Source organism: Eumetopias jubatus, unplaced genomic scaffold, assembly GCF_037043125.1.
Source record: "Eumetopias jubatus isolate StellerSeaLion01/CBP00866 unplaced genomic scaffold, mEumJub1_p1.0 scaffold_14, whole genome shotgun sequence".
Taxonomy (NCBI): domain Eukaryota; kingdom Metazoa; phylum Chordata; class Mammalia; order Carnivora; family Otariidae; genus Eumetopias; species Eumetopias jubatus.
Window position 1 is genome coordinate 14,313,394 of NW_028274820.1, and position 23,187 is coordinate 14,336,580.

At 40.1% G+C, this 23,187-nt stretch overlaps 1 protein-coding gene across 4 annotated transcripts in view; it reads right to left on the reverse strand.

Moving 5' to 3' along the window:
* Positions 1–23,187, reverse strand: part of POU6F2 (POU class 6 homeobox 2) — a 473,745-nt gene that overhangs the window by 363,003 nt on the left and 87,555 nt on the right. For 2 of the 4 annotated variants that reach the window (XM_028108923.1, XM_028108922.1), the window contains exons 1-2: positions 9,850–9,861; positions 1,591–1,762 (exon numbers count right to left, since the gene is read on the reverse strand). In XM_028108923.1, coding sequence (XP_027964724.1) covers positions 1,591–1,756 — 166 coding nt within the window. In that variant the 5' untranslated portion in view covers positions 1,757–1,762; positions 9,850–9,861. Of the gene's footprint in view, positions 1–1,590; positions 1,763–9,849; positions 9,862–23,187 lie in introns of those variants that run through there. The other 2 variants (XM_088018442.1, XM_088018441.1) reach the window with 1 other exon arrangement.

The following is a 23,187-nucleotide window of genomic DNA, read 5'->3' on the forward strand; positions in this document are numbered from 1 at the left end:
TTAATTTTATCTGACTTCTCTCACTAACCCCCTGAAAGGAAATGAGTGTTCTAGGACATGACTCTCCCTACACACATAAAAACTGAAACTACAACAAAATATTCCTTTAGAGTGCAAATGCTAAAACCTTAATGCCTAAGTAAAAAAATAAAGAAAGAAAATAAAAATCTATGTGCCAGGTGGAATTGCTGATTTTGAAAAAAGCATAATATGACAGAATTTCTTGAAACTGGGATCTATTATACTCTTAACTGTAAAGCTGTATTTTATCAATAGAAGATCTGAAACAGAAAGTTTCTCTGCAACACCCCTCAGTGTTTGACTGAGTGAACATTTCAAATCAGAGGAAAGCTTCCTCTGTTGAAGCTGGCCTACAGTTGCCAAACTATTGAAGCTGCTTTCTTCCTGGAGGCTAAAAAAAAAATTAAGCTTATTTTTTTTTTAGCTGAATTAACAACTTTCTTGACGAAGAAGTCTATGCAGTGGTGTGGTTTCTCTTTGACGTTCAGGCACACGGCTGTGTTTTTAACCTGCGACCCAGCAGTGCTCTGCCTGATATATACATATAAAATCAGGTGTATATATCGGGTTAGTATATATAGGTATAAACAGGTTAGTATGTACATATATATATTCAGTGTTATAAGTATATAAACACTGGAAAATAATTAAAAGCCAGTGTTTCAGGAGCAAGTGTTCTGAAAACCTAATGTCACTCTATCCCTTAAAGTGCTTCTCCAGCACAGACATCTATCACCATCCATCACTCAGTCACGCGCCTCAACAACCCGCTCCCCTTTCTGATTAGAGATCACAGTTGCTTGAGTTGGCTTACAGAGTGTCATCTGTTTGAATGACAGATGTCTTTGCTGGAGTGGCACTCTGCTCGCTCTTGTTTTGTTTATGGAACAAAGATTCCTGAAAGGTCCCGGGCTGCCTCCACATTTAGGAAGAGCCTATAAACATCTGGTCAAGGGAAGAGGGGTGGGGAGGGACGCAAAGGACCTCTTTTCTTTCCTTGTCCCCCTATTAGAAGGAGAGATACACACTCTAATTGTGATTACAAAAATGTTATTTCTCTGAGCAATCCCCGTAGCCACCTTTGTTTACCTGGCACAGAGAGACTCTTATTGATATTTCTCAGTTCCCTCTTCCGTCTTTTGACTACAGATAATAACTCTTTATTCTCCTTCCCCTTAACAAAAGGCTGCAAAGCAACCCGAAACCGAGTCGATATTTATTCAATAAATGTTAACCAATTCTCACAATGGAACTGATTTCCTGATTATTATTACCATCTTCTTCTTTTTCCTCTTCTTTTTTTTTTTTTTTAATAATTTCTAGCCCTGGGGACTCTGGCAATATCAGACAAGCCCCAAGGAGCAGCGAGGAACTTCCTTGCTGGGAAAAGTTTGGAGGACATCCTGTTAGCCAGCTGGAAAGGGCTCCGGTGGTGCCCCTCCAAGATGCGAAGCTCCTCTTTAGCACTTACAAGAAAATTGAATGAACGACAGGGAAAGGGTGGGGGGGTGTGGATTGCTCTTCCGGACAACATGGTAGGGCTGAAATGAAATACCTAGACAGACTTACCGAAGAGCTTGCTGGGAGTGTCCTCGCTGTCATTTGATTCCACAGGCTCAAGCAGGGGCTCATTCAGCTCGCTGTCTGAAGTAGCAGCCTTGTCCTCACCTCTCAACTCCGCATTCATTTCACTCCGCGCTGACAGCAAGGGCTTACTGACTTGTCCAGCTATCATTGGATCCTGGGATGGGGGAAAAGAGTGAAGGGGAGGAAAAAAAAAGTGGCAGCTTTAGTGTGCGTGTCCTCTCTCCCTCTCCCTCTTTCCTCTCTCTCTCTCTCTTCCACACACACACTCTCCCTCTCTCCTCTCTCTCTTATCTGCTCCTGCTGTTATTGCTGGCTGCAGTCAAGTGAAGAGCTATTACAGATCCGAGGAGTTCTCCATTACTCCCCACCCTATTAAAGCTCAACTAGCATGTGAGAGATTCAGGAAGCTTCGGAGGGAAGAAGGGGTGGGGGGAAACTTCTTTGAAAAGCCACCTAACCAACACAGCTTTAATTGTGGGATATGCTTTTTTGTGCGAATGTTTTTACACCTTGTTCGGTCTTTAATGCAGTAAGAAAAAAGAAAGTGCTGGGTTTGTACTTCGGCAACACACTAAAAAGGAAGGAGCACCCTATGGAGGAACCACAGGCTATTTTAAGAAGCACTCTCCCTGGGGGAGAAGCAATTAAACCCTATCCCCAGAGCAGAGAAAAGAGATAGGGAGAAAAGAGTCCTCGAAAGGCTTTCAATGGAATAAAAGAGATTTCTCATGTAAATTCCATCAGCACCCTTAGAAGTTGACTTCGCTGCTCCCAGATTTGGGACTGCGCCTGACCCCAAAGCCAATGAACATGTTAAAGCAAACAATACACAGCAAAATAGATGAAAAATGGTTCAAAAAAATTTTTTTAAGGAATTGGAAAAATACTTACAAACTGTGTTCAATAATTCCGATACCCAGAGCATCATACGCCCAGAGCATTAGAGAAAAAGAAAGCAAAAAATCACCTCCAAAAAAGGCAAACTTCCCCACCTTCCCAATAAATTTGAATCTGCTTTATCTTCAGCTCATTAGGAGGGCGTCTTAGGATCAGAAATATTTCCCAAAGAGAGCCTGCTATTCCATTTGCAAACTCAGATGCATGATATTGTTTTGGCACAAACACCGGCTGCAGAAGGAGAAGCAAGAAGTGCCCCTTTTGCGTTATCTGGGAGCTATTTATTGCCAAGTTCATGCCTAAGTGGTTCCTGAGGAGGAAACAGGTGACCAGCACAAGAGCAGGTGGGGCGGCATGCTCTCTTGTCCCATCGTTACACTGGTCGCGGTATGCCTGTGGTTATTTTTTTTTTTTAATGTATTCATGCCTGAAAAGTGAATTTGATATGACACATGATAATCTATGAAAATGTTAATCAATACAAATAGTTTAAGCTGTCATCAAATGCACTTCTTTAGTCAATACTCATACCACTGAAAACAATGTCACTGTCACCAGGGCTTAATGTGCACAGCACTTAAATATTGGACTCTGTGCATCAGTGCACTTCTTCTTCAAATACTGTAGGTAAACACATTTTCTCCCTATTTAAGGCTGAAGCACTCAGCACGCATTTAGCTGAGCCGAATCCTCCCTTTTGAATACCTTGATAGGTCCACTGGAGGGCAAAATTAATACTTAATTGAATCTCACAGTCATCAAAATAATCAATACTTTTTTATTATTTATTCTTTACAGTCTGTTGACTGTTTCAAACCTCTGAGGGAATGGTGGAAAGGATTCATGGCTTCGAAACACTGTCATTTAACAAGGTAATTTTCAGTGGGGCATTAGGGGTTGTGAAACATATAATAAAACAAAAATGGTGGCTTATAATAGGAAGAAAGAAAAGAATTATATTTCTGCCATCTAACAAAACAGGATAAATAAAAAAGCAAGTGCAGAAAGAGAGGGAGGGAAGGGGGGGGATGAGGGAGAGAAAGACTGGCTTTTGAAGGGTTTTATCATATCAAGAGCAGAGCCAGGCTTTCATAATGCTGACATTTCTCATCCTGACAATCCTAAACAAGTGGAAAGGATGAGATCGTAGATATCATCTTTCATCACATTCCCCAGCTTAAGAACCAACATGACAGCTCCTTTCCCCTTCAAACTGTTAATTACTAAATAAAATACTACTCTCTGTCAGCATCAGATTATCGCGGATAGCAACCAGAAACATTTCTCCATTGTTTCCCCCCTCTGGATCCGTGATACCTACCTTGAATTCTTTAGAAAATAAATTAGGCTTGTCTCACCATATTGTAAATATTTGAAATATAATCAATGTCATCAATGCGGTCGATTCACGGTATTGTCAGCGTAAATTTGCTGGTGATAGATTAGCATTTCATTGACTGTGTTTGGTCACTGAGGTTGGGAGCGCTTGAATTTCGGGGGTGGGGGAAGCAGGCACAGGGGAAAGGAGACACGAAATTCTCAAAATTTCCCCCAATTTCTTTGCTAGGCATCTAAGAAAATGCGCTTTTGGATTCTTCTGAGTCAGTTAGTGGAGCGGGGTGGGGAGGGAAGGGAACCCTGCTTTGCCTCACGCTTTTGTAAGTGTACTCCTCACATGAAGTAAAGAGCCCAGGTTTAAATTCTAGTACATTTTTACCCTACCAAAGGTTGACTACTCAGTCTCCCTAATCTAGAGGAAGGGTTGTGACCCGTGCCTTTGAGATACCCTATCTCTGAGGCTGCACGGCTCATTTGAGCATTTTTTTAAGACAGTGTTCATGACAAGCTCATGTTTAGAACGGCATTCAAAACCCAGGATCAACCAAACATGGTATTGGGGAATATCTGGGTAGTCTTCCCCAAAACAAAGACTATTTTCTTCTTGTTTTATCTGTGAATGCTCAAACTGAATCCTGAAGCACGCAGGGGGACCAAAATGTAGCTGCCAAGTTCAAGTGCACTTAAATCTTCAAGATGTTCAGTATGGCTGATGTGTGCAAAGCATGTACTGGCAGATGGTATATATTCACTGACCATTAGCTCTTCTTCCTTCAATTACTTTTATGTACCTCATACATGGCTAGGTTCCCAACTAGTGCCTCTCGGTGACTTGAGCTTAGGAAATTCAAGAGTTTGTCATCCAGGTACTCATTTGATTTTTCATCTTACAAAACACTTTACATTTTCCATGATGCAGCTGTAGCCCACGTCTATATGTGCATGACATGGTTAAACAGCAAACCCCCAGCGAGGCAGAGAGCAGACAGCTTTTAATCACAGCTGCAACCACTGGGGGGTCCATTTGAAAATGTGTCACAAGCTGTAACCACTGAGTACAGTCATAAGTGATGAGGGAGTGCCTCTTTCAAGCAGCACTCGGTTCAGAAGTCATTCTCCCCCTGCCAAAAGGGATGGCAGTCTGTAAAAATCCTTTCTGCCAGAGCGAAGAAAGGATTTTCCGACAGGCACCAACCTAGGTGCTTGCGGGAATGCAAGAAAGTGGCAATTGCACCATGCACAAGGATCTCTGCAGCAGCACACGGGAACAGAAATAGCTAGGAGAGGCAATAAATAGAAGCGGCAAAGGCTTCTTACTTAAAAATCGGAAACTGTCGCAACTGCAGGCAAAGAAGCTGGGACCTCTCTGCAATTCTTGTATAAGCGCTGATAGAGGAAAAATGACTGATTCAATATGGAGGAGTGGCGAGTAGGTGCAGGAATAGGACATGGCGGGTGCCAGTAGAGGCCAATCCATGATGACTCACGAGGCTCATCAGAGACCCAAGAGCCAGACGCCAAGGAAAGAAGAAGCAGGAGAGGTGGTTTCCAGGAGCAAAATCTGAACAAGGAGTTTTGCCATGTCCTAAAATGAAAGGACTACGATCAACGGCGACAGATTGAAATCTCATTCGAGCATTGTCAAGGAACAGAAATGGGTCCCATGTAGGGAATGAAGATATATGTAATGTCACCCAAACTATGCAAGGCATTAATCCCTCTTGGAGGGACACAGGTCTGAGACTCAGAGAAGCCAAGTGACTAGTCCCAGTGCCACACAACTCGCGTGTGGTGATGCTGTATTTTGATCTTCAGTAGCTTCATCCTTTTATATTGCCCAGTAGGCACTGGATGAAAAACCAAGGCTCATAAATTTAGTAACTCATGGGGTGTCCCAGAACTTGAATACAGGCCCTGAAGGGTGTTAAACTCTGGATAACTGATTCCCAAAGCATGTGTGTAGTATCTTCCTCCTTGCAGACTCTAGGAACAAAAACCTTGTCTGTCCAACACTGCTCATGTGAAATCTATGGGACGATACAGTGTAAGAGACAAGACATCAGATGGTGTCAAACATCCAGGCTTGCATTCAGGTTCACGGTCTACAGAAACTTAGCAAATCATTCGACCAGCGATACCCTCAATTCTCTCATCTAAAAAATGAAAAGGTTGGAATAAAACAGCATTTCCCAAAGTGCACTCCACAGAACACTTGTCCCCAAAGATATTCTACTTAAAAGAATTTTGCAATCATACCCACATGGAAAATGCAACAGAGTCTACCAGGAAAGAAACTGATTCAGCTCTGCTTAACCCCGCATTTCCCCAAATCATCTGACCGCGGAAGGACTTCTCCTTGTAATCTCTGTTAACATTATCCAATGGATCTGGTGCCTCTTGAAACTCATTTTACAATTGATTCTAAATTTACATTTACATTACTGCTAATGTAAATTACAGCTCTGTCAATGATGCTGCAAAAATTAGCCAGAAGCCTTCAGCGAGTACACATCTGCTCAGGGCTTCCCACACTTTAGTAACTTTTACCTAACCAATATTCCTTACAGTTTATTTCTATATGGTTACATACAACTTAGCATATACTAGCTGTGTATATTCTCACTGTATACTAATTCCTGATGTCTTTTAATATAATTTTTAAATACAGATGTCCCTGTGCAGCTCAGGTCGTGATTTGGGGTCCTGAGACCAAGCCCCACATCCAGCTCTGTGCTCAGCATGGGCTCTGCTTGAGATTCTCCTTCTCCCTCTGCCCCTCCCCCTGCTTGTTCTCTCTCTCTCTCAAAATATAAACAATCTTTTAATTAAAAAAAGATATCTCTGTGTATTTCTGCTGTAACCCCCCTTTATCTGAAGAGCAGATACAGGGAACTGTATGAAGGAAGAGAATTCAGCTTGGGCTTTCACTCAGCTGTCAACAATAATCCTCGATAAACAAAGAGATAATTCAGCTAAAGGCCTGTGATGATTTAACCAACAGAGTTTTTGTAAGCAGAATCATTCTCATTTGATAGTCAGAGAAACTAAAGATAGCGAGATGATTAACTCAGCAAAGCATCCGTGTCCAGTGGCAGCTACACAATGGAAATAGCCACCCCCATCTAAACCGAGCTTGAAATGTGGCCAGCATATTTTTATGTACATACAAACCAACTATGAAGCAGGCAATCAGAAGGCTTTGAGGGAAATGTAAATAAGACTAGCGGGCTTCACAACTCCAAGAAACAATTAATTTGTTTGCGAAGTGCCAAAGTATGGCGGGGGAAGTGATGCTCAACAGATCTATTTCTAGAATTCAATAGAAAAAAATTATATCCATTATAAAGAAAAAAAAATGTATTGGGCCGCTCCCCAACCTCCCCCCCAACCCTTAGAAGGCCACATTTCAATTTAGGAAAATTACCTGTAGGCAAATTACCTACAGCCCATTTAAGATGCAAAAACAGCACCATATTTTGTATTTAATTTCTCCCACTGAAAAGAGGTAAAATCAAAATCACAGATAATTAAGAGGATAAAACCAGACTTTCATGGGTTTGGGGAAAGAAAACTTCAAGTGTGAATTTTGTTACCTTGGTCATGAAATAAAACAATCTTTATCTTTCTTTTACCAATTACCAAATATTATTAAGTCAGTTGGTTCTCATTATAATATTCAACGTACCAAAGAGTTCCCTCGAAAGTTACAAGGCATTTCTATTTTTTTACCATGCAATATTTCCTCTTTCTGCCAATAATTCATAAAGACATTCTATTTGACTTTTAGAAATAAGACCATAATTTATTTTTATAATTTTTTCTATTGTTATAATTATATATTTATTGTTGAAAATCCTGAAAATTAATGAAAATCAAAACACTAAAAATACCATAAATTCACCCACCACCCCTACTGCCGCTTATTTCATTTTAAATGTCACTTCCTAAACTGCAAACAAAAATTGTTTTGAGGAAAGCAGAAAAACCCACATTTTTGGCAAATACTCAATAGATGGAAATTTACATTATAATGAACTTAATTACAAAGCTTACACAAATGCACCCTCGTTCATCTCACAATAGATTTTCACAGCGAAATGTTGATACCAACCTGGGTTTCCTTCCTCAACCCAAGATTCCCAACTGTTATCTATCTACCCCATCTCTCCACTTCCCAGTTAGTGTGGCTGAGATCTTACTGGACCCTGTCCCAAAATAAACGAGCTGAGTATTCTGTGCATATCAAGCAGGCATTCAAACTTCAAAAGGAAGGCTGGGTTTCAAGAGTGAAGCACTAAGGAGGCTTCCCAATAACTCGTGGACGCTCCCTGTTTTAGCATCAAGCACCTGCATGACCACGAGTAAGTCACTATGTCTACATCTTGGTTTCCATACCAACACGGCTTTCTATTTCTCAAGGGGGACACTGTGAGACTTGAGTGAGGTGATGCACAGATAACATACATGAATATAGTTAGAAAGATAGACAGACTGCACAGAAAGACCACCTTCCACCACACCACTTCCCCCAGTGAGGCATCCAACTGACCGTGGGTCCAGCTGGAACAGAAGTCTACGCCATGGTGGATGTTGTGGTGTGCCTCCCAGAACCCCCTTCACCACCAACGCACTCATTTCCCAGCTGCCACGAATGCTGGTTGAGATGGCTCGAAGCTGAGTCCTCCCTCAGGACTTGCCTTTGCCTGAAGGCAGCTGACTCTCCAAGGTCATGTCCCTTCCTCAGGAGGCAGCTTCCATTTTGCTGTGTGGCCTGCAAAGCTGAAAATACTTCTTCTCTTGTCTCCTGACAGAAAAGGTTTTCTGACCCCTGAGCCCCACCCTAGGTTCAGTCAGTTGCCTAATCAATGTTCCTGCTCTGGGGGCTATCATCTCCTCAGAAAGGCCCTACCTCAGGCTCAGGTACCACCCAAAGTCAGCTACCTCCATTCACCGTCCACCATTCCTTCACCGTGTATTTTGCTGATTCGTATAATTTATATTAGTTTGAGTGGGTTTAGAAACTTATTGACCAGCCTTAGTGGAGGCTGGAAATGGGTTTTCATTCAGTTAGTCACATTCAAGATACATGCACTGGCTAAAATATTTTAGAGACATTCCTCTCCCTTGAGTGGAATCAGAGATACTAAGAATCTAGCAAGTCCTGTTGCCTCAGGGTTTCGGGCTAGAAGCCTAAACTGTCCCACATCCAGTCTTCGGTTCAGAGAGTTCTAGCTGCCTGATGGTATGAGGGAAACACCTTGCTTCTAAAATCTTGCCTTATCGGCCTGAACAGATGCACGCTGTGCTAGGTTCACCTAACATGACAGAGAATTATGACTTCATCAAGCTTTCAGAGAGGTTGAATGAACAATTTGAGGATTATCTACTAATAAAATCATGCTCAATAAATGTCTGTATGTATGGCAACATCTGGCCTCAGAGCTTGTTTTCATTCTAAGCAGGTGGCAAGGTTTTGGGAACGTAGCAAGCCCTCACCCATCTCCAACCATGACTGACTACCGTTATCCACCAGAAAGAACCCAATAACTGTGTGTAAGAAATGTGCAACACAACCCACCATACTGGATGTTGACCCACAATTAGATGAATGTTGTGTTAGGGGCAGGCAAGTCATTACAGAGTGAAATACGGTTCCCTCTTCAGAAGACGGTCTGGGCAAATTACACTCTTTGCTGCCCCACCAATCCCCAACATTCTCTCGGGGGCTATTTAGTCAAGGTGGATGGCCACAATTATGTTGAAAGGAAAAATAAGACTGCAAAATATCTAATTTGCCTGACTGTCAGAAGATGGTATTTCCTTTAAATGTACATATGGGCGTAGTCAAAGAGTCTCTTGTCTTTTTGTTGAACCTCAGATAAGCAACCTCCTCCTCCCCTGTCAATCACCACCTAGGGTTGCTATTTCTCTCCTAGCCCCACCTCCTCTTCACTATGCTTATACTTTTGTTGACCAGTGTTAATTATCAACACATTTATTGATGACTCTAATTAAAGATGACAGCATTAGACACGGCGCTGCATCTAAACAGAAACAAGCAAATAAACAAAACAGCTCATCAGTACAAATCTATAAGTTGGAATAACAACATAGCAATCAATCAAATGGGAGTCTGCGAGTTCTGGACTTCGAGTGTGCACTCAGACACAAATCTAGATCGTCACCCTGAACCTCTATAGCTCTTAGCTCTTTTGGCCCCAAGAGGTTAAAATCACCGTGTGGATGATGCTTCATGTATACTTACCTGGGAAAAAAGGGAGACACTGTTATTGATAACATAAGAGCACCATCAATTCAATTTCTGCTGCCTTTGTGAAAAAGCATCAATAAAAGTTCAATTCAGGCTCATCGAGATCTGGTCTTTTGGTAATGGGGTTATACAGTGGTATTGACATCGTATACGCATACCCTCTATCCATACATTCTTCATAATCTCATGGCTTCAAATAGGTCTCAGGATTGAATCAGAATACAACTCAGATTAAAGTGAACTTGCATTTAATGGTTTGAATGTACAAAGAGAGAACAACCAATCTCTGTCCTAAAAATGCTTTCTTTCTGGAGGTATTTACTACGTATAATCTCAATATTTGCAACCTTTTGCAGAAGTGGATGACATGGTAAGTTCACAAAATGAAAGAACCTTGCCTCTAGTTTCGGAGTTTTCAAACTGAGCACTGAACTGAGAAGCCCTAAGGTTTTTAGTGGGGAGCCTCCAGGACCTCCAAGGGAGACAAGGAAGGACAAAAGTGTCCACTCCAAGCCTTTAACCACCATATTGGCTCCTCTCATCCATTTTAGGTGGAGTTTTCAATATACTTGGAGAAACGGTCTCATAGTTCTGCCCATCCTACCTATTTGTGATGCATTACAGATGCAATAAAATCATGACAGTTTTCCCATTGGTTAATCGCTTCCTTTTCCAAAATACTCAAGCCTTTGCCTCAAGCTGAGATGCTTGAGTTTTTTGTAGGTAACAGGTCTCAGAGTTCTGGGTATTGGGTCTGATATAAAACAGGCTCTTAATAAATGTGTTTGGATTGATTGATTGATTGATGACTGATTAATAATTGCGAGGAAGGCAGACAGGAAGGAAGGGAAGGGGAAGGCAAGGATTGTCTTTGGTTGATATTTTTAATATTTCAAAATACATGTAGTCATGTCTGACATTGCACAATGTGGAAACTAAGGCCTCACCTGGCTATCTGACCCATCTGGCATTGCACACACATATACGCTGACCTGTATCCTGCTTCCAGAAATGTGAGTTTGGTTTCGTGTGCTTGTGTTACTTTGTTTTACCACAGGACAAAATGGAAAAATTTAATATGGACACTGAAAAGGAAAAACAAATGTTTTTTCACACACCCCCCCCCCCCCGCAGGACTGAGGTTGAACAGGAGAAAAGCTACCAATGGCGGGGGGCGGGGGAGCGGTGGGACCGGGGGAGGAGGGTAAGCTCTCCCAAGCAAGGCATCAGTGCTGGATCTTGGGGTGGCCCCAGATGAGCCCAGACTCCTCCCGCCCAAAGCCTGGGCCTCCTAGCTCTGTCATGCCCTTTGTTCACCCTGCAAGAATCCCGCAAGAATCTCCGGTTCACCAAGGGGAGCCTAACACTTCTACACAACTGGCTCTCATGTCACTCAGGGCTAGTCTCATCAAACCCTCACAGCATATTGGAAATAGGATTTTGTTACAAGTGCTCTAATTCTATCATTTTTCTCAGAGGCAAATACTCAATTTAAATGAGTACTACATTAAATATGGGGATCCATCTCATTCTATTTTTCCATCCTGGATGGCAAAGGACATACAGTTGGGGCGAAAAACTTTTGATTCAAAAAATATTCCAGTTCCCTATAGTTTCAAATTTCCATAAATAAATAGAAAAATCCATTCTGCCCCCTGCTGACAGACTAACGTTCCTAAAAATCCAGCTCTGAAACCTGACCGCGGCACAGTACCTTCGGAGTTGGGTCCAAAGTCCTGCTTAATGTCCCAGAGCCTCCACACTCAGCCCGGGTACAGCTTTTCTCTGGCAGTGGCTTGTGGATAGGCACTGCACAGCCAGAGAATGAGCCAGCACATTTTTCTAATGATTGTAAACATACCGGGATGATTTTCTGGCAGGTGATGATAAAATGTCTGGTGACCTCTGGTCTACCCTGCACAGATGCCCTCCCTTTGGCCCACAGTGGGCAGTGGTGATCAGCCTCACCGGAACCTTGCAAGTCTCCAGGCCAGCACTGCCCAGTGGGGCAAAGAGCCTGTGCTGGGGCCTGAGGTCACTTCCTACTCACCAAGGAACCTGGGGCAAGGATCTTAGCACATCTCTCTGCACCTCAGTTTCCCTGAGAGGAAATGGGAGCAAAAATACATGCCTTGTGAGATAGGCTTGCGTCTAAATAAATAATCCACAAACAGTGCTTACAGTAGACCCCATTGCATAGTTATAATAAGAGATGTATATGCTATTCTCTGTCTAGCAACTGTCCTGACAAAGGATGAGTGCGTGTGCATTTTATTATGGAGAAGCTCCTAGCCTTCATCATATTGTCAAAGGGATTCACGATCCGTCGCCCCATCCTCCCCACCAAAATCAGTGGGGAACCACAGCTAAGGAGTAGGGGCCTGCTCCCTGCATCCTCCCACTCCAAATTTTAGGGCAGTGTTTGGCACATAATAAGCCCCCACTAAATATTCATTGATTTTATTTAAAAACAAAAACAAGAATCAATACCTATAAATGATGGAAGAAAGGTCAAAACACAGATTTTTGAAAACTAAATTATTTTGACATCTTCTGAGAAGGAATTTATAAATCCTAAGCGCTTGTTATTTTAAGAAAGAAGTATCGGTCAGCCAGCTGTAAATCCTATAGAATTGGATCCTTGAATTAAACAGTCCCTGGCTTTTAATTTTTCAAGGTTCAAGTTTCCTGTAGCCGCGGTCTCTAAAGGAACCCTTCTATTTCTGTTCAAAAGGCCATTGCCTAATTGATTTCGCTAATATGTGTTTTGCTTTTCTTTACTCCCAGACTGCAGCCGCCAGCACCCGAACACTAATAATGTGGGCTGTGATGTTTGCTGCTACCTTGGGTCCTTTGGAGCAATCGGGGCAGCTCTCTCAGCCAACACCAGTTCCTCTGGAGTTTTCCTCCCATTTTCTGCCCTGGGTCTGCACAGGGCTCCGCCTAGCCCAGCTGCTCCCTTTCCCTCCCCTCTCCTATAATCCACTCGCCTTTAATATTCCAAGGGTGACCCTTGACTGTCCTTTGAATGCCGCTCCAATTCAAAAGGCTTCTGAGCTTTTAAAAGGAGCAGAGATAACATAATTCCAAGGAGAGGGGGGTGGGGAGGGAGGGAGAATGTGATTGGAAAGATTAGCTTAAATGTTCTCATTCCTGGGGATTTGGGCTCTCACACTCATCAGTTATCTTATTAACCACTATTAAAAATATTTTGTTTCCACCCCAAACTACAAAAAGAGACTTAGCTAAGTATTTCTTTAAATCTCCAGTCTTCGAAATCGAGGGCGACTTTAAAAGAAGGCTGGTTTTTATTAATATTTATTTATGTCCTCTTCAGTTTGTGTGATTGGGGGAATGTCTGAATCAGAATCTACTAAGACAAAACTGATGCAGCTCAAGAAATATTTTATTGACAGTTCATCATGTACGAAGTGTTGGGCTGGGGACTGTGTGGGATGTAAGGATCAAGAAACATTTGCTACCATCAAAAATTCCACCATCTAGTAGACACCAGTAAAGGAGAGTAACGGTACTTAGCATCTTCTATGAGCCTAGTATACTTTTTTTCACAGACATAACATTTTCTTGGAATCCTTATGTTCCCTTTCTGTAAAATGCCAGCGTATACTCAGCATGTGGACCTCGCCTGCACGCGTGCGCACACACAACATCCTTTCTTTGAAGTCCCGCTTTACCATCATTCCGGATGCTAATGAATAAACATGCTCCTCCACCCAGGGAGTTTCAACTGGCCTTTTCTGGACTTCATTCCTTATTTTAGAGAGCTAATCTGCAACTGATGACTCCCACACAAAGAAACAAGGTATCAACACAGCCAACTGCAGGATCATGACAATGAGGGCCTGCCCGGATGGTGCAGATGAGCATCTGAGTTACTACTGTTTGTCACTGAGTATTTTTAAAGAATTGCTTCCCTAATATCCTCAAGCACCTACAGTAACAAGAATAGGTAGTATGTTGTCAAAGGAAAATAGACCCATTTTAACAAATAGGTAAGGCACACTCACAAAATAGATAGATAGATATTAGGTATATAATATAGATGGGCTATGGTCTTTATAAGCAATTGGCTCCTTTCAGTGGCTTTGGAAGCCTTCATTTTCCCCTATTCTTAACCCACTACCATTAATTTGCTTAGACAAATCCTCAATAGAGTGAAAATAGACAATTTCAACTCAGTGCTGGTTGACTCATCCCAAATCGGATTGGCAAGTGGGTCTACTCCAATGACATCCATGTACCAGGGCCCCAAGAAGGCTCACTTATACATGGCTGGAAGGTAATGTCCTTACACAATCCTTTTTCCTTCTGCTCCACTGAGCTTCCGTATTCTTCCTCCATATGCCCATGCCTTTGGCCTGAAAAGTTTTCTGTTTTCTGCACAAAACAAATGAGAAATGGATTGTTGCTGGGGTCTCTTACTTCCTCACTAACTCCAGCTATGGGACCTGTGTCTCTACTTCCCCGCTGGGCAGCCCTGTAAGATCTGGGCTCCGAATGCAAGGCTCGCCCTTGCCTTTCCGATCTTGAGGGGGCCGCTTGTGGGTGCTTATTTCCTTACTATGTCAAACAAAACTCTAATCAAACCTGCAGAGTACTCCCTTTAAAAAATCAGTAAGAAATCATCTTATTGGTGAAAAACAACAGAAAAGTCAATTCCAATTAGCACTAAAATAAACCGGGAAACCAATTCCCAAGTTTTTTCGATACAAAAATAGAGTCAATTACAACCAGTTTTTAAAAATTGAATACGTTTTTTGAATCCAGTGGAAAACAGTTTGCTGCTTTGTTGCATGAGGATTATGGGAGATTTTTTTCCTCCCTACTTAACTTTGACATGGGAGTGTTTTTAAATGCTAGTTATTCATTTATTCAACAAATATGTATCGAGTGAGTATTGCCTGCCATGCCATTCACTCTTCAAGGTGATAGGAACACATCACAGAATGAGGCAGATCACATGCAGGCCCTCGTGCAGCTGAAATGAGCCTGGGAGACGGACAAACACACAGTTGAGGAGATACCACGCTGCTGGGGAGTGGCTAGCACTATGAGCGGAGATAAAGCAGGGTCAAGCGTGCGGAGGAGTGTGGGTGTGTAACTCACGTAAGAGGAGAGTGGTCACACAAATAGGCAGCAAGGGGAGGCCATGGAACATCATAAGGGGATGGTGAGGAAACGGCCCTGGCCTGGGAGCCTGCTCAGTGGCCTCCAGGGACCAGGAGTTCAAGGTGGCTGAGGGCAGGTGGCTGGGCGTGGTTGGAGGTTAGACCAGAGAAACGGGTGCCAGATAAGTAGCCAAGGGCTAGATCGGGTGGGGCCTTCTGGGCTACTGTGCGGACCTGGGGTTTAATTCCAAGCATGAGAGGAAACCATCTGAGGGTTTTGAGCAAGATGTGACAGGATCTGGCTCACCTTTCAAAAGGCTGCTTTGTGGGGGAGACAGGAGGGAAGCATGGAGGGAAAGACCTTGTGGTTTGGGTACCAGATTAAAAAAAAATTTTTAACAGCTTCATTGAGCTATAATTGATATTTTTAAAACTGCACATATTCAGTGTATGTAATTTGTGAGTTTGACCATATGCATACACGTATGAACCCACTATCACAATAAGGTAATAAACCCATCCATCACCTCCAAAAGTTTCCTTGCAGCCCCTTTTCCTAACAAAATTTTAACTAAAAATAAAGGATTGCAGAAGGCATACACTCAAATCTTACGAAAACCCAAATTTAAGCCACATTTTTTTTTCTCACTACCTTATTGCACAGCCTTTCTATCAACTTAATTTCTTTTGAAAAATTAATCAAATGAACCGTCTCTCTGCTTTACCTGCTTTGGTAGAACCTGCATTGGCTGTTTGCTTGCTCACCTGTCAGGCCTGATGGGATTATTACCAAAGTGTCCCTGGCAGGTGCGGGCAGGTGAGGAAGGAGGGGGTCCCCAACATCACTGAGTCCATCCTTGTGAACACTTGACTAGATAGACCCCAGTGTAGTCTTAGAAAAGTCACTTTAACCTCTCTGAGTAGTTCTTTCAGTTAAAATAGTATCTATCACTTCCCAATGGGGCTTAAGGACGATACATGGAAAAAGACGGTCACCTACAGGACTCTGCCGGCATTAATGCCCCTCCCAAGCTTGGCCATGATTTTGGAAGCAAGTTCTACCTCTTGAAGCAAGTTCCTCTAACACACTGGTCACTTGCATTCTCTGATCTACTCCTACATGATAAAAAGCACCCTTTTCCACTCTTAATAGCTTGCACGGGCTTCAGTTTGGAGATTTCTGCTCCTTAAGTCCTCTTCTTAAGACAGCTTTGGGTTCCGTGGTGGCACTTGCAAGACGCTAGTGCCTTTCTAGTCTCCTCTCCAGTCTACACCATCTGTCTGTTGCCATCCACTCTGGGATGGGACGTGTCGCTGAGGTTCTGTGTGATTCAGGGAAAGGGCTTGGTCCTGCTCTCCACAACCCCCAACTGTGAGTGTCAGGTCCTGGGGATCGGTCCCACCTGGGGGCGGGTCAAAGGATTAGGTTCCGGGACCCTTCCTCATACCGGCCAATCAGAATTGCAGAGGGAGGGGCTCAGGAATCTACACTTTCTAACAAGTTCCTCAGGAAACTCTTCCCCACGTTGATATGTGAGAACGCCCACCTTAAGGGGCTATGCTAAGGACCCAGGTGGAAAGCGTCACCAAGTTTCCCCAACGTTTCCGAAGGAAGCATGCCATAGCACTACCCAGATTCATAGTGACTCTGACATAAGAGAAACCCCTCTATAAATGCCTCTTATTCTGGCCTCTGAGTCATACAATTTCAGGTCTTCAAATATTTATTTCATATTCTCGATACTTAAGATTTTCTTTTGTCCTTTGAAAATCTTCATTTTGACAGATTTTGAGCTCTATTTTTTCATTCATATCTACCTTGAATTTTAGTTTGCAATTATGTAACGCATTGTAGAAGTTTTTGAAAATTATATATATATTTATGCATGCATATATGTGTATATATGCACACACATATATAGTATGTCTGTATACAATTTTTGTCCTCTTTGTTCATGCTTTTAGATCCATATTGCATATATAAGTTAGTGTCCTGCTTTTATAATACACCTTTTCGTTCAATAAATAGTTATTGAAGACCTAACATGTGCTACTAGCTAACAATGAGTCAGCTGGGCACTATATTTGCCCTCATAGACATTATTATTATATAGTAACCATGTTCTCAAAATTCAACATTATCCAAAATTGTGATCTCTAATAGCTAAATAATATTTACTCTGATGGATGTGCCCTTATTTATTTAATTCTTTTCTAACTGCAGAACATTCTGGGCTGTGGTCTTTGAAATAGGGTCCATGCACACTAGGAGATATGCAAGACAATGCAGTAAGGTGCAGGAAGAAAGTATTAAAATTTCTATTTTTATTTCAATTTTTTCAATTCTATTTGGGGTATGTTTTTTAGTGGTAAAAATGAATGGTACAAAAACCAATAAATAAATAAACTTACATACATTAGGAGTATATGGTAAAAATTATTTGCATCGATAAAGCTGAGTTATCACAAAACCTTGGGAGTCCCTTGATTTAAGATGTGTCCAATTATTCACACAAAAATAAAATTTTGACAGTTTTAAATATATTCTCAGGAGTGAAATTACAGGTATAAGAGTATGGCCCATTGCCAAATTGCTTTCAAGGTCAGTTGGTGGAAAATTTATGTTCCCAGTGTATGAGGAGGCTTCTCTTTCATATTATATATATTTTTAAATTTTTTTCTAATTTATTAGATGGAAACTGGCATTTTATTAATGTTTTAATTTGCATCTCATTAGCAAGGTTAAATTTTTCAAGTTTATTAGCTAATTAAGTTTCTTCTTTCATAAATTACTCACATCCTTTGCATGTCTTTCTGTTGGGGTCTTAAGTATTTTCCTCATTGAACTTCCTATAGATATAGAGAAGTACAAGAAAGAACAACTGACACTTATTTTGCTCTAAGTATATACTTTATTTCTAGCCCTCTCAACAAACAAGAGTGTTATTATCCCTGTTTCACTGATGATGAAATTGAGATGAAGTTAAATAACATGTAATTTGGCAGTCTTCTTGATTCCAAGCTGTAAGAATTCCAAATATTTTTTCCAGAATATTTTATTTCCCTGTGATTTTTTTTGGTATTGATTTTTTTTAAGGATTTAAATTATTTAATCTTTTTTTTATTACTTGACCTACTGTTAAGACAATCTATAACAAAAAGAATAGAGTAATATTAGCGCACACAGTATAATTAGACTAGTAACCAGGAAACAATACAAAATGGTCCTTTGGCCGTCTACACTTTCTAGAGCAGTAGGTCTCTTAAATTCACTTACCAAGCCCAGAAATAATGACTTCCAAAGCCCTGAATATCCACTAAGACAAATTATGCCAATTGTGATTTCTCACATATACTCAGATTGCACAAAGAGAAAGCTTTTAAATGTGATAATTTTTAAATTGAGACTTAAAATTCCTTAGATTAAAAACTACAAAAGGGAGTAAATAGCAAGCCAAATGATTTAAGAGCAAAACTCATTTAGAAAGCGTTATATGTACCTAAATATACATGAATGTGATTATATACATATATGAAAACTGTGCAAATTTGTGGCATTCTAAATAATTCATTTAAGTACAGTTTTGGCATTTAAACAAAGATCAAATCAAGCTTTAAGCTAATAAGAACATAACTTTTATTTTTAATTTTTTAAATAGAAAAAGGTAGCTAAACACTAAGTACAGATCAGAAAACCCTCATTTAATATAGATTATTGTGAAAAATAAAAAAATTTGTAATAAGGTGGCTTTCTATCTCACACTAAAATGTAAAGAAAACCTCTTTCCCAGATCTAAACTCCAAACTTAGTAAAACCTAAAAACTGTTCAAATCTATGACACAAATCTACCATGACCAATTTAAATTACCCGGGAAAGGGTAGGAGAGGGGATTAATAATCAGATCCAGTTGCACACAGACGGAAAAATGCTTGCAGTCACTCCCAAATAGAACCCTACATTATATATAAATCACAATGAAAATAAAAGTGCCTGACATTACAGAACTGTGAAATTTTGTTTAAAAAAAAATCAAACATAATACAAATAAACTGTTGGGTATCATTGGTGCACATGGAATAATGTAACACAGAAGAATGATAAGGCTGGAAAATACTGAAAACAACTAAGACTCAAAACACAAGTTTACTTTAAAAAAACCAAAGAAGTTTGCCAGAGAAAATAAATGCTAAACAGAAAAGCAGACCTTTTCAGCAGGACAGCCTTTTAGACCACTGAAACAGCAGACACACCCGACCCCACCCCCACCCCACCCCAAATTCTAGTTGACGTAAAAAGAAGGGAAAAAGGTGAAACCAAAGTAAAACACTTCTTCCCAAATCTTATGTCCCAGTGAAGTTAGTGGGACAGAGTCCCCAACACTGAGCTTTGTCCCCCTGGTATCTCTCCTTTACCAACATCGCCTCCACTCTCCTATTGGGGACGTCTGTTCCAGCAAACCCAACCTCCTGCAGGCAGCGTTTGAGCACAGGAGAGAATCCTGGAGCCAAGTGAAGGACGTCGTACATTTAGCCAAAAGCTCTAAGTGAACTTGGTATTGATTTTTAAAGAAAGATTTAAAGAATTCGTATCCAGTCATATTTATCAATTCTTTTCCTTATGCCTTATTCTATGGCTTTTATGATGAGAAATCATCCATGAGAAGGCATATTCACCAATATTTTTTATTTTCTGTGATTTTTAGTTTCAGTGTAAGTCTAGAATCTGTCTGGAATTTGTGTGGGTATATGGCATTAACTGAAAAAGTTCCCCAAATAGTCCATTTTAAAGCACAATTAATTGAATAACCCATTTGCATATTATGCTTTCTTTTTCTTTTAATCAAAAGCCAACTTCTAATGGAATCTAATGGAACATTCTAATGGAACTCAGGCCTGTTTTTGTATGCTATATATGTGACCACAAATAAGGCCATATGTATGTATTAAACATACAAGTATATACCATATATAATATATACATTTTAGAAATTATATTAACATGTATTTATATATAACTATATGTGTATTATAGATTATGTATTAGAGCAAAAATTCTCTGTACTCTATTCTTCTTTTTCAAAAATTTCTCCATATCCTCAGCTGTTTATTTTCTAGATGAAATTTAGAATCATTTTTTCAAATTCTAAAATTAAAAAAGATAAATAAATGTAATCTTTATAATATTCAGTGTCACCATGAAGAAATGGCCTTTTTTTCCCATTTACTTAAATTTTCTTTTATTATTATCAGTCACGTGTGAGTTTTTTTGTATTTATTACACACATTTTCATTTAAAATTTTCCAAATATTTTGCTTTGTTCCTGTTTCCAATAAAATCAATTTCCCTGTCTATAACGAAGTTATGTACATGGTTACTGCTGTTATATAGAAAACCTAAGGAGTCTGCAGTTGATTCTATCTTATTATCCCTTAGTATTTCTTGTCTTGAATTCTACGTTTTGTTTAAATTTTACTAATAAACATTTGCTTTTTCTTTGCTTTTACCATTTTTATAATATTTTATTTTAGTTGTGCTTTCTGTTACTAAGAAGTCTGGATTTTTTAATTTTTAATTTTATTTTTTAAAAATATTTTATTTATTTGACAGAGAAGGAGAGGGAGAAAAAGACTTCCCACTGAGCAGGGAGCCCAATGCGCCACTCGATCCCAGGACTCTGGAATCATGACCCGAGCCGAAGGCAGACCCTGAACTGAACCACCCAGGCACCCCTATGTTTGGATTTTTTTAATGTAAACTTGCAGTTTGTATCTTATGGAGAAATTTAAAACATTTATGTTCATTTTCATAATCAGTACATTTGGTCTTATTTTAGTTACCTCACCATTTGTTTTCAGTTATAGTTTTATTATATTTTATTATTTTTATTTTTATTATATTTATTATTATTATTATTTTCCATTTTAATGTTTTCAGTTACTCTGCCTCCTTTTTTGTCTTGTCCGGTGTTTGTTTCATTTGTGTGTGTGTTTGTACTGATCTTTGCTAGAAATTTAAAAGTTTTATATCCTGCTTTTAGTTCTTTGAGTGGTTACTACTATTTAAAAATATATATATTAGGTTTTAGCTTTTAACTATCGTAATTGAGAATATAATGATACCAAAAAAGCACCACTTCTCTATAAGATTTTTTTTAAAAGAATGGCTTCATAGAGCTGTATACAACCACTCTTCAAGTCTTTAGCATTTTACACCAAATTTACTATTATTATAAAAGTGTTTTATATTCTGCAATTTTTTCTTTCAATATTATTTTGTCTTTGTATTCAATTTCTTAACTATTAAATATATAATGTTTAGTCCACTCTATATTAATTGGGTTTCAAGTTCAATAGCAGCCCACTGACTCCCCTTTTGATTCATCTTTCATTTGCTTTTTACTAATTTCTAAAAGAAGATTATGTGTGCGGTATATTGTCCAACTCCTTCTTTATCTGGTAATGCTTTTCCGTGGCCTCCCCACACTGAAGATATCTTGACTGAGTAAATTTCTTAAATTGCTACTCAAAACTCCACAGAGATCACTCAAATGTCCACTGAAATTTGCTTCTAACTGGGAATGTTTGAGACCAACCCAGTTTTGGTTCCTTTGCAAATAACTTTTTGTTTGTTGCCGCATGCTTATAAAATTATTGTTTCTCTTTGTTATTAAAAAAAAAAAGTCCAAGACATCTCTGGGGTGAGTCTCTTTATTGATTTTCTTAGAACTGAAAGAATCCTCTCAATCTTCATTTCCTAGGGATTTCTCCACCATTCAGTTTCAAGTTTTCCTTCATTATGGCAATAGCCATTGCTTTATTTTAAATTCTTTTCGTCTAGTCTTCAGGAGGTCTTAGATTGTTGTCCATTTTCTGTCCCTTATAAACTATTGTCCCTCACCATTTTAAGCTCCTCTGACTCTGGTTCTGTTTTGCAAGAGTTTTGTGAGGCTCTCCCCATACACTCACTTAATTTGCCAATGGAAAGCTTACATGTTGATCCTCTAATTTTGTTAATTTTGTTAACAAATTAACTAATGCTAATGGATTTTCTAAAGCCTTCTTCTGATTCTTACCATAAATCATATTTAGAAGCTTGCTTCTTTGAGTGCTCGTAATAATGTCCTTGTTCTCTAGCATCTTTATATAAATCCAATATTATTCTTTTTTTTTTCCTATTTACCTGCACCTCAAAAGAAAGCTCTCCAGACTATTATTTGCTAAGCCAAAAGGTGACTTTGGCCCCATTTTCAAAGCCCACGTAAGTGAATCACCGAATATCTTTCTCAAGATTACAGTAATCAGGAGCTTGCTTTGCTTACATGGAACTCCTCTCATTTGCAGTGTCTTGTAATTTTTCTTCTTTGTCGCTGCTCTGGTTGTTTCCTCCCATGACAATTCTCACACGAAAGGCTCTCTACCTATTCCAGCTTTCTGGAGTCCGACTGATACTGGATCTTCCGACTGCCTGCCCCTCTGATATCACGCGGGAGAAAGTGCAGTGTTCGTGGGCTTCTGCTTCTGTCTGCCGTACTCACTGCCTTCGTGGGCAAACTTCCTACCTCGGGATGGAACGGGCAGTCGCTTTCTCCCCTCTACTTTCTATGCAGTTACTTTCAGCAATAATACAGTCTGACTGTATATAAAAGGGAAAAAAGAGCGGAGGAAAGTTCACAGTTTGATCTTGTTCAAACTGCCTCAAAATGCGATACTCCATGAGAAAAGGAACGCCTTTTGTTTAGCAGTTCTCAAAGTGTGGTCGGCAAATCCCTAGGGTCCCTGAGTCTCTTTCAGGGTAGCTGCAGGGTCAAAATTATCTTCATAGTAATGCTGTAATGTTGCAACGCTAAATATTTCGTGATAACGTTAGACATTATTTGCCTTTTCACTGCGTTGACATTTATATTCATGATGCAAGAGCAACGGTGGACAAAATTGCTGGTGTC